At 43.1% G+C, this 11,848-nt stretch overlaps 1 protein-coding gene across 5 annotated transcripts in view; it reads left to right on the top strand.

Moving 5' to 3' along the window:
• Positions 1 to 11,848, top strand: part of hdac4 (histone deacetylase 4) — a 130,964-nt gene that overhangs the window by 106,546 nt on the left and 12,570 nt on the right. For all 5 annotated transcript variants that reach the window (XM_013915414.1, XM_005751125.1, XM_013915417.1 and 2 more), the window contains 5 exons: positions 2,225 to 2,332; positions 4,182 to 4,237; positions 4,413 to 4,500; positions 5,591 to 5,710; positions 5,806 to 5,903. In XM_013915414.1, coding sequence (XP_013770868.1) covers positions 2,225 to 2,332; positions 4,182 to 4,237; positions 4,413 to 4,500; positions 5,591 to 5,710; positions 5,806 to 5,903 — 470 coding nt within the window. The remainder of the gene's footprint in view (positions 1 to 2,224; positions 2,333 to 4,181; positions 4,238 to 4,412; positions 4,501 to 5,590; positions 5,711 to 5,805; positions 5,904 to 11,848) is intronic.

Below are 11,848 nucleotides of genomic sequence, written 5' to 3'. Positions count from 1 at the left end.
GTTGCTCCGTTCTGCTCTTTATAATGGCAAATGGGACTAAATTGTTGTTTTCCTGTCATACACACACATACAAGTCTTACATACACACACATACAAGTCTTACATACACACACTCACTCGCTTGCAGAGGAAGGGGGTTCAAATTAAGCTGTCAGCCTGTGGAGAACCATCATTCTGTCATACCAGCACGTTCCCGCTATTTTCTGCCTCTAACACATACACTCACTCACACTCACGCACATGCACACACACACACCACTTCCCTTTCACTTTTCCCCGACGAGCTTGTGTCCCCCTCCAGGCTCGAGGCAAAACGAAACATCAACATGGGAAATAATAAAGCACTCGCGCTGCTTCAGAGCAGCATCTGTTTGCGCTCATTAACCTGACTTGTATATATGATTCAGTTTCCCATTCACTCACTCACTTGACTCTTGATTTGCTCGCTCGCTCAGTCATTGACTCGGCTACTACATACTGTCATCCACTTACACCGCGTTCCCCTCTCTTCACATTGGGTTCCATTAGTCACTCATCAACAATGCACTCCATACTTCCTCACTCCCCCCTTTTTTTAGTATCTTTAGTGTATGTTGAGCGCTCCGCAGTTTCATTTCATGACAAATTCTTTCTTGGCGCAACTTTAAAAGAGCCCTTTTCTTCTCCGTGGATGTTATTATGGAGTAATCATCCGGCCTTGATCAGTTTCGTCACTGGAGACCGGAGGAAAAGGGGGGGGGGCGGCTGCCTGAAAGGCTGTCGACTCGCTCGGCTCGCTGACTGGTTGAAGGACCGAGGATCTGACTGGGTGGCTAAGGTTAATGTTCCACTCGGTCAGTTGACTGACTGAAAGGCCAGCGGCGTGGATGAAAGGGCGAGCGACTGGCAGGTTAAAGTTAACATATTCAAAGACCCCCAGGTTTACATCAGGAAAGCCTCGCTTAGAGCTCTGGCGTCGGCCGCTCTGCACATGTGTGCACGGTTCAAAACACACTGACACACAGGCCTTCACTTTCTTCTTTTCCTCAGCCAGCTTCTTCTCTCTGTGTTTATCGTGTGCTCCATCTGCCTGCAGTATCTGCCATGCCTGATGGAGGGTGTGTATATTATCCTGTGCGTGGCCCTCTGCGTACAATCAATCACACATACTATTGTGGTCTGTTGGGCTTGTATGCATGTGTGTGTAGGTACTGTAGTGATTTGGGCTGGGGGGGGGCACTGCCCGTGCATCTGCATTAATCAGGCTTGACCACTGAATAGTTGCCCCGTCTCTAAGCATGCTCAAACACACACACGTCGGGTATTCATATCTTATGGGTATATCTAATTGACATAAAGCTTTCCCTATCCCCTCACCCTACCCCTAACCATGATATATGAATGCCTAACCCTTACCCTATACCTAACCATAACCCTATTGTAACCCTGTCACTAAAGCCACATTTTGAGTCTCAGAAATGCCTTCAGACTTGCAGGAACCAGGATTTTGGTCCTCACACGTATAGTAAACGTCCATTTCTTGGTCCCCACAAAGATATGATCACACACACACGCACATTTTAGTCATTTAAAAAAAAAAAAAAACCTCATGTTCTATACCAAAAAAAATTTTTTTTTTAATCGGCCTTTTACAGTTTTTTTTTCGTCGTGTAATATTTTAAATATTGTAAATGTAATGAGTGTTGTTTGCCTGAAAACCCCTCTATATGGTTTAACCTTAAAACTGACGTATAAACTGACAGCTTACTATAAATTTGCTGCTTAACCTGTTATTAATTAAGGCTTTTGTGTTTTCATCATATTATACTTAAGTCTTTGATTGGTCTCTGGAGTGCGGAGTTACAGTGTCGTATCCTTACGGATCAAAGGGATTTTTAGAAAGTCTGTTGTGTTATACACAGCGCGATGAATCCTCCAATTTTATGTCTCGTAGTGTTTCTCTCTATTGTTTTCCTCACAGTGAATACATTTTCCAGCCCTTCTTGCACCGCTGCAGACAAACTTTCAAAGAGTAACTTTGATGCTGTGAAATGACACAAGCTAAATGATTTCAAATGTGCTCAGTTTTACGACTTCTGCCCCACTCAAGTGCTGTCAGTAACACCAGCAAAAAATAGATAAGTGGAAAACAGTATGAAGTTGCATATTTTGGCTCCGTTTGAAAATGTTATTTAAACAATACAAGGCCTCATGTGTGTTTGTGTGTGTTTGTGTGTGTTGGCAGGTGGACAGCGACACTATTTGGAATGAAGTCCATTCATCCAGCGCAGCGCGTCTGGCTGTTGGCTCTGTGGTGGAGCTCGTCTTCAAAGTAGCATCGGGAGAACTGAAGGTTGGTTTGGATGCTCCGTGGAGTTCGATTAGTCATGGCTGTTTGCAGGGCTGCAGTGTATTTTTAGGCATTGGAGCACTTGTGGCCTTTAGGAGCGGGTAAATGTGCGTTAACCTTTAAATGCTATGTAACTCAAATGGACTCTGCAGTATAATTGGTCCCCTCCAACTTCGAGGGGTTTGATTTTAATATCCTTGTTAAGGTCTTACTGCTCTAGTCGATTTTCCACCTGATTTCCAGTCACATAGGCTTACAGACAGAACAAGGCCCAGCGCAAAGAGAGCACTATATCAGGTCACCTCTAGTAATGTGCTATCCGGCCGTACTTCCAGACACCTTAAAGAAAAAAAAACAAGGAAAACCAGAACCAACTTTCGCACCTCCCAGACAGACATCCCCACCCCATCACGCCTCTCCCCATCCCAGCCAGACTCGTGCGTCTGTGGCGGTGGCGGCTTGCTGTTTGAACCCAGCAGGGAGACCCGGTGCACACGCACCGCAAGCGCCAGCAGTCCCCATTAATAGGCCCCCTTTAGAAGTGTTGCACCAAAGCCACCTGCAGACCAGGTTAGCGTTAGCTTTGCACCAGTATAGCACACTATCTCGTGACGTTCTTCAGCAAGAAACAGTAGCACACCATGCTGATACCCAGCTGAGTTTTGGGTGGGGTTGCTAGCATCCTGCCATCATGTTGAGTGGGCATGAGTGATTGTGCATCACTTTGCACAATTAACAACAACACAGTTTAGTTTGAGTGATTTCCTGCTTAAAGTTTGCTGGTATTGACTTACCCTCAAATTAATTCTTGTATACACACGCGCACACACACACCGACACACACGCACGCATGCTTACACACATGCAGACGGTTCTCCGAGGATCCTTCATGGCCAAATGACCACATTCCACCTGCACCAACAACTCTATGAACTCCACAGAAAGCCATAAATCTACTGAAGGCACACATTCACACTCCCTCTCTCTCTCACACACACACACTTCTGTCTCTGCGGCTGCTACTTTCTGTTTCCCCCCACGTCTGTTTTAATTTAATTACTTTTTTCTTTGTATAGAGAAACTTCACTCACTCACATACATATGGTACCGTACAGAGTTCTTTAACCGTGTGTGGGGAAACCAGTAGAGGCAGTTGTCGCTACAGTAATCTTCCGGCTGGCTGCTAATCCGCTGCAGCTGACTCAACATCATTAGTCCAGTTCGCAATCGCTCTACATAAGCTCAAACATCTATCTAATGTCCCCACATTGCGCTGGGACCCTCCAAAAACAATTGCTTGGAGTCCTGCCTTGACAAAGCTCGCCTTAACAGACTCATTGTTCCCGTGAGGACACGCATGCACTTTCAGTGGGAGAAGCTAACATCTGTATTCTTTAGAATACAGAAATAGATTTTAATACTTCTGAATGTATTTGTGTTCTTTCTGTTCATCGACACATTACTCGTCCTTACGGGGTAAATAGTGATGCTGGGAAAATAACGTGTTCGTTGTTATAGTCCAGTTGTGTTAGCATGCTTTTTAGGTTCATTTGTGATGAGTTGGCTTTAAGTATGAATGTGAGAGTGTGTGGTTATGCGTCACTCTGTGTTAGCCCTGTGATGGATTGGACACCTGTCCAGGGGACCACACGAGGGGCTAATTCAGCCTGTGTAGGCCCACTATCCCAAGCCCCCACGTTAAATAAGCAATTAAGAAACTGTCCAAGCGCAGTCTTTATGGATTTCCATGTGTGGGTTTTTGCATGCAGCAGTGGATTTGTGAAACTATTTTTTACTAGTCTTTTAAATGAAGTGAGCAGGCGTGTCATCTGTGATCTGTTTTTGCCGACAGAATGGCTTCGCTATCGTTCGACCCCCTGGACACCACGCTGAGGAGAGCACACCTATGTAAGTAATCTCATCTTACAAAGCTGTTTTCCTCTTACTTTAGTGTTTCTGTACTTTTTATACAGCACTTACTGCATGATGCAAATAATATTGCTTAAGCATGAGTATAAAATTTAAAATGTCATCATTTTGTTGCCGTCTTCTTCTCTTTCTTTTTTTTTTGTTCAATCCTCAGGGGTTTCTGTTATTTTAACTCAGTCGCCATAGCAGCCAAGCTCCTGCAGCAGAGGCTCAATGTCAGTAAAATCCTCATCGTAGACTGGGTGAGTTTCTCAGTGGGATGTTTGTTACATGACAGCATACCTGTATGCACAGGTACAATATTAGACGCGATGTGGCTCAAGGTTCTTGCACGGTAGACGTCTGCTCTCACTTGAAGGACAAAGAGTTGAGAGAGAAACTGACAACGTGGGCTAGCTACTCTTTGTTTCTCTTTATGCTCGTGTTGCATCCCAGAATAATCCCTTCTGCATAACTACTTTTAAAATAATTTTTTACACCATAAAGTGTGAAAGAAAGAGACTGTCAGCTGACAAAGGCACAAACGTCTCACTAACTTCTATTAACAAAGAAAAGAAAATAGCTGCTAGATTTATGAGGCAGTAAAAATATAAAAATGCTCATTATGTTATCTGTTCCACTTGTTTTTAAATTGCGACGGGCTATGAACATAGCAGCCGCAAACTGACCTCTTGTCTGGCTATTTGGGTCCGATATTATCCCTTTTTTCTTCACAGAGAAAAAAATAAAATTTATAAGAAGGTATGACGGAGCCTTTGTCGTGTCCAGGAGCGGTGCTGTTCAGTGGCATCCCTGGCTGGTCACGGCCATTCCCCAAAGCATTTGAAGGGCCTTTTAATTTCCTCTCTGTCTGTCACAGGGGGACGCTGAGTGCAGGCTCATTGTCATGGCACTCGCCTCCAGCCGCCGGGACATTTTTAGAAATTGTGTACTGTAGCATTCATAGACATAGACAATGAAGTCATTTATAACTGACGCTTTTGGCAAAAGTGAGCAGCTGTTGAAGTCGAGTGTTTTATTGACTCACGCTGAATCCTTTTGTGACATCGCAACAGGCTGGAAGGAGATGATATAGTCTGGCAGTATAGGACTCTCTCTCTGCATCAGTCAGCTGGTCCAAGTGGAGGTGCAGAGATTGATGGTCCCGTTTCTGTGAATCTCATTAATTTCCTCAAACCTATTCATCATAATCCGTCTTAATGACGAGGCAGTCTCTATGTGCCCCTGGTATTTGGTTTTTCTTTGACCGAAGAGATTTAAAGGATAATTACACTGAAAATATTATTATATGCTTATTTTTTAATAACAATATGCCCATTATAATCTTTCCAGGATGTCCACCATGGCAATGGCACCCAGCAGGCCTTCTACGCTGACCCCAGTGTCCTTTACCTGTCCCTGCATCGTTACGATGATGGGAATTTCTTCCCGGGAAGTGGCGCACCCGATGAGGTAAAGATGACGAATGCTTTTAATAAACCTTTCAGACCCAGCCTTCGGTCAGCCCACACATAACAAACCCAGTCACGTGTGTTTGTGCTTCCTAGGTGGGCAGTGGAGCAGGTGAAGGTTTTAACGTGAACATGGCCTTTACTGGGGGACTGGACCCTCCTATGGGGGATGCAGAGTATCTAGCTGCATTCAGGTAAGACAGTGATGTCACTCACTGCAGTCTAACTCTTCCTGTCATAGCCTTGGAGTATGAAGTACAGTGTGTAACAAATTACCTGTTGGTAGCTGTTAAGAACTTATGGTGCTCACCCTTATCCCATCTGATTCCCGTTAGGCGCGCTCCTATAACTATACATAAGCTTCCACAGATACAGGCATGCACTCGGTGCAGACATGTACCTGTCTCTCATACATTTTTAGTTCACACAGCTGGAAAGGAGAAGGCCTGGATTGGTTCCAGCGCTCTTTGAAGATGAGTCCATGTTTGCAACTGTCTGTCCATCTGGCCCGAGCCCGACACATCAAACCAACAGGCCACTGGCTCATCGCGGCTTTAGGCACGCAATCCCCCGGAAGTACACCTTAGCTTCTTAATGCACCCCAGAACCCAGGGTGCTCTCGCTCCCCATCTCTCTCCTTTGTATTCTTCTCTCTCCTCCTCATCTTCCTCTTTCTACCCTGCTCTTTGCATCTGCGTTGATGACAGCCACGTAATGTATGTCATACTGCAGCTATTACTTATAATCTATGACTGAAGTCAGTAGCTGCTGCCTCATTCTCATTCCCTCTACCATCATAGACGTGCTACTCTCAGGAATTTATAAATAAATAAAACCACAAAAAGAGACTAGTAACCGTGCTCTGTATTAAATCACCTTTTAAATGTTAATGACTGTGTTGACAGTTGAGATGAGTATAACTGAGAGCTCTCCAATACTAACAGCACAAGAGACCATTAGGAAGACCTTAAATTACTAAGTTATTACTTTTATAACTCTGTATTTATATGTTTATTTGCGTTAGGAGGGGAAAGAATTAACCCTGCACACTCATTTCAAGTTTTAGAAATTCTTGAATAGTTCCAAAAATATAATCATGAAAACACAGTTAACTGAACCAAAGGGAACTTTCACTCAAACTCTGGCTTCCTGTAATTAAGAATTTGTCTCAGAAAAGAGAGTTCATGTTCATTTACAATTATTTAATATTTAATTTTACACTCTTAACGCACACTGGACTAAAAGTGTTGCTGTCATCTGGATCAACTTTTCTTATGCCCTTGTTTTGTGTGCGTTTGTCCTGGAGTGATGAACACAGATACGTGCATTTGCATATCAGCCTGTGCATGCTGAGGTTGTTAATGCGATTGCGATTCAGCCTTCTTTGCGTGAGGCAGAATAGGAGCTTGGTGTTCATGAACCTCAGGTCGTGTCACCATTAATTCCCAGAGGCTCCAGAGGTATTGGACAATTTATATGCCCCACGGGGGCACCAGCAAACCTGTGCGCAGGTCATAGATCTGTCACAAATGCACGCACACACACACACACGCATGCATGCACTCATTGTCAAACAAATGCATGCAGATTTAAATTTGCATGATTGTGTGCAAAATGTGCACAGTGCAACAGATGTGCAAATGCACACCTTTCATATCTCTTTGCTCACACATCTACAACCCAAAATAAACACCTGGTGAACACAGTTGCTCTTTCACTCTTATTACTTGTGTGTTTTGGTCTTTTCCTTCCTCTCTCTGTCTTGAGGAGGGGATGCGTGCCTTGCAGCCAGTACCTTCCCATTCCTCCTCTGGCCTGTGCCACGTTGCATTTGCAGGGGATCAAGTCTGAGCCTGCAGAAAGCACAGAGAAAAAAGATAAGAAAATTGGCCCTAATGAAAACCAGAAGCACCGTCTCTTTCCCCGTCGCTCTCTCTCTCTTCCTCTCTCACCCCCATCCCACCCACCCCCCTCTTTTTGCCATGAACTTGGAAAGACGAGAGAGGAGGAGAATTAAATTTAATTCAAACCAGCTCTCCGCAGAGCCAGATGACAGGGCTTTGAAGTGTAAGTGTGCGTGTGTGAGTTTTTCGCTCTCTTATTCTCCCTCTTCTCCTGCTCTCCTGTTCATTTTTTATGAACGAAGGGGGGAAGCCTGCAGTTTAACCTTTTGCTTGCTGGTTTGACAAGTGTTGCTCCCTCTGAAGGATCTTTCTTTCCTTTTTTTTCCCCATGAGAATGAATTTCTCTGAGCTTTAAAGCTTACAAATATCTAATTTGGTGGCATTTTCATCTAGACCAGAGCCAGTCATCCTATACAAAATGATAGGATAGTAATACTTTTTTTTAATATATATATTCTGTACATGACAGTACTGCTTTTCATGTTACAAAGCTGAAGTACATGGGATCACAGGGCATAATCAAGATCTGGCAATGTATAAATTCAGGACTAGATTAATTACATACAGATGTGTAGTCCCGAGAGAGGAAGTTTTTCTTGGCTCAAAACAATGACAGCTATGCCGAGACCTATTGCCGCGTTAACTTTTTCGAGTGTGCACACTTGATATCATGTTGGGTGACATGTGCCAAATACTAAAAGTGCTCACTGGAATCAGACAAGGAGAAATTACTTGGAGCAGAGTAAATGAAAAAGTGTGCATTATAAGGTTGTCTTTTAAAGCGGTGCCAATCGAAGATATGTGTTCGCCTGCACAGATTTTACGCATGGAGATCTGTTCATACAGCTGAGGGAATGCTCCTCACTCTCTGGACGGGAGCTCCTTCTCTCTGAAAAGACTGAGAAAATACCCCCAGTGATGTCACCAGGCTTATTCTGGCTTGCAGAAACGGGAAGTGTAGGAACCGTTGTTTTCAAGCGCCGCTGCATCTATTTTGAGTATTCTTATTAAAGCCATCTCATAGCTGAAGTGCAACAGCCATTCAGCATTCCTTTGTGCTCTCTGTGCATGCAGACTCAGCTGCACCTGTTGCTAGGTAAGCCAAACAATGCTAAACAAAAGTTTAGACCACATAGCTGTCAAGTAATTGCATTTGTAGTTAAATGTAACTGGGAGACAGCCAGCAGTGGTTTAGATTTCAGCCTCTTTGGTCAGGATGTCCCATCGCTTACGGCTCAGTCGTAAACTCTCCCCTCCCTTAATTAACAAAAAGTCTTTTTCATCTCAGCGTGCATAGCCTCTGATTCACGCACAATTAGCCCTTCTCAAAACCACTTACTTCCCTCTCTGCCAGCCTGGTAATTGATCACTGCGGCTTTTTATTTGTTTAAATGTCAGGATATTATTCCAGTGGGGTGGGGTGTGGAACTGTCGACACCAGCAGTTTTCAGCATTGTGACCAGAACTAGTTGCTGTTTGTATTCAAGGTTGGAGGGGAGAGGGTGGAGGAGCCCTTGGTGGTTGAGGCATATCCTCGGCAGTCAAGGTTTCCCACCAAGTCGTGTGTCAGGCCACATAAGCGTCTGTGGCAGGCTTCTTTTAGTGTGGGGTCTTTATGGCCCCCAAATGTTAATGGGCCAAGGCTGTATGCTTAAATAAATGTAGCAGTTAGTCAGAGGGTTTAGCAGAAGTCCTTTTTAATTTAACATAAATCCAAACATAATTATCTGTGTTGCTCGTGTACACGTTTGTGTTGTCTGACTTGAAGTATATGAAAGGCTGGAAAACAGCAAGAAAAAGATGCAGTATGTCACGTCTTTCGCCTCATTCATCCACTCTTCATTTATGTCTTTACTCGATTAAGTTCACTTTGTTTTTCATCCTATTCGGCCTGACGTTTTCATCTGAAACGCTGCCAGCTGCACGATAGCGCACAGTGACGCTCACACTCTGCGTATACTTACTGTCTGGGACTCCCAAAAACCTCCCAGTGCTACCTCCCACCTCTCCCTCAGACAGCTGTGTGTATGTAGGAGTGTTGTGTTGTGGTGGGGGGTGGGGTGCGCACAGCTAAGGGTTATAATTTGGTGGTGAGCAAGAGATGGAAAAACCTGCGGCCTACGGAGCTCAGGGCACGCTGTTCACCCACAGCTGGCAAACCAACACCGTGTTCCTGAGGTCGGCAAAGTACAGGGGACCTACAACGAAACCCTGTGGTACTCCATCAGTCACAGACCTCACTAAAACGCTACTTGCCCAAATATCCCAGGCCCCAGAAAAATTGTTGTGCCATGCCAGAGGTTCCACAGCGAATGACAGAGACACTTGTTTTGCCATCTGGGAAGTCCTATTTATGAACTCAGTTAGACATTGTAAATTATGCTAAACCAGAATGCTATGTCACATGATACGTCTGTGCCCCTCCTGTCATTACTACTTCAAGGATTGATTATTACAGGTTCATAACTTATGGAAACCCCATAAACATCTAAAGTTTTCACTTCTTAAAAGTTGTGTTGTTGTTATTTTGTGATAGGACGACAAAAAAAGTTAAATATAAACAGCTCTAATCTTATTTTATCTAATCTGCTTGGTCAAAAACCCTTTCTTCAAAACAAGGTCATCCTATAAACCGACTGGATTTTCCAGCCACAGCTTGCAGTGAATCATTCCGCACTATTCCACTGTTGATTTGATTTCTGTGTATGACACATTGCACACAAGCAGTCAGATGAAGGTTGTACACAAGCAGCCCTCATTCACCACACCCATCCAGTCTTAGTTATCCTCCGTACTTAACACGCATACACATATGCAATTATATCTGTCCTTCCGTTTTTGCTTTTTACTTAAGGTTCATGCGGTTCATTGCACTAAATTTCCAAAACTTCCACTTCAAACATTTATGTGGCAGTTTTCCTTACCACACACATACTGTACAAACAAACTGATTAGTTGGATGTTTGCTTTGAAAACCATGAAATGGAGAAAAATGCCCGTTTAGAAATTTTTTTTTTCTTCAAATACTGCAATTCATTGACAGTGCGAGTGAATTGTAGCATCCTCAGAGTGGAAGAAAGCAACATCACGAGGGCACTAAGAACACTGAAGGCATTTCTTAGTATATTTATTTTATAGCAGTCCTTGTTACTCTTCTTTTAGCCATCAGAGCTAACACAATACTGATGCAAAGCCATATAGCAGTCCATATATGCCTAAAGACGATGGCAGTTATTAACATAGTTTTCAGCAGCTCTACATACTATTATCATCACTTTGTCCTTCAGATCAGTCCATTGATCTCAAAGCAGAGGTCAAATCTGACATGATACTTTAAGTCTATATATGGTACTTTCTATAAGCTGCCAATTTATAATAATTTTTGTCAATTTTCAAACAATAAATCATCAAGTTAACCTTGAAGACCTTGGTAGATCTAACCCAAATTTTAATGGATTATAAACATGACTACAAAGTTCAACCTTCCGAGCTATCGTGTTTAATAACCTTGGCTGAGGTAATGGTTATTTGGTATTTATAAGTCTGTCAGACCTGAGTTTGTTGATGTGAGCACTTTGGTTTTTGTGCTTCTTTAATGTCCACGTATGCTTTGTTGTGAGTTCCTTATCCTTTGACACAGTTTCATGTACTGGAAATATGGCAGTGGGAAAAACGAACTGTTTATATTCACATGGGACAGCTTCTAATAGTGTTATAATTTAATCTTGAAATCTCAGGCTTGGTGGTTTTGATTCTCCTTTTGGTGGTTTGAGCTGCATTTCTTTCTAATCTAAAGTATTTGCTGTATTTAATGGATTTTTAAAAAAAATACATGTTTCATACAGTAAGAGCAGCCCGGTCACCCTGTCATTTAGATCAAATATTAACCATATGTGGCAGTTCAAGAATATCCGGTTGCAAGAATGCCAGTGAAATGTACTGTGACACTTTTTATAGCCTTGCTTGAAAAATATAATATAATAGTGAGAATTTTCCACAAGGCTGTGTGACAAAATCTAACCTCACTTATCGCCAAGATTTTGTGATGTTTTTGAGAAACACTAGACTTTAAAATTACTTTTGGTTTCTGGCCGTCCTGTGTGGGGCAGCAAGCCAAATAAGAAGCATGCATGCAGATGCTGATGTGTAAGGTCGAAATATAGACATCAGAAGCTGAAAACCTTTGACTGACTGAGATTTAACTAAAGTGTTTTTACGGATACATTACGTTGCCT

The sequence above is a fragment of the Pundamilia nyererei genome, unplaced genomic scaffold (genome assembly GCF_000239375.1).
Source record: "Pundamilia nyererei isolate P.nyererei 1_Seehausen unplaced genomic scaffold, PunNye1.0 scaffold00300, whole genome shotgun sequence".
NCBI lineage: Eukaryota > Metazoa > Chordata > Actinopteri > Cichliformes > Cichlidae > Pundamilia > Pundamilia nyererei.
Note: the sequence above shows the minus strand (reverse complement) of the source record. Positions and strands in the feature narration are given on the sequence as shown.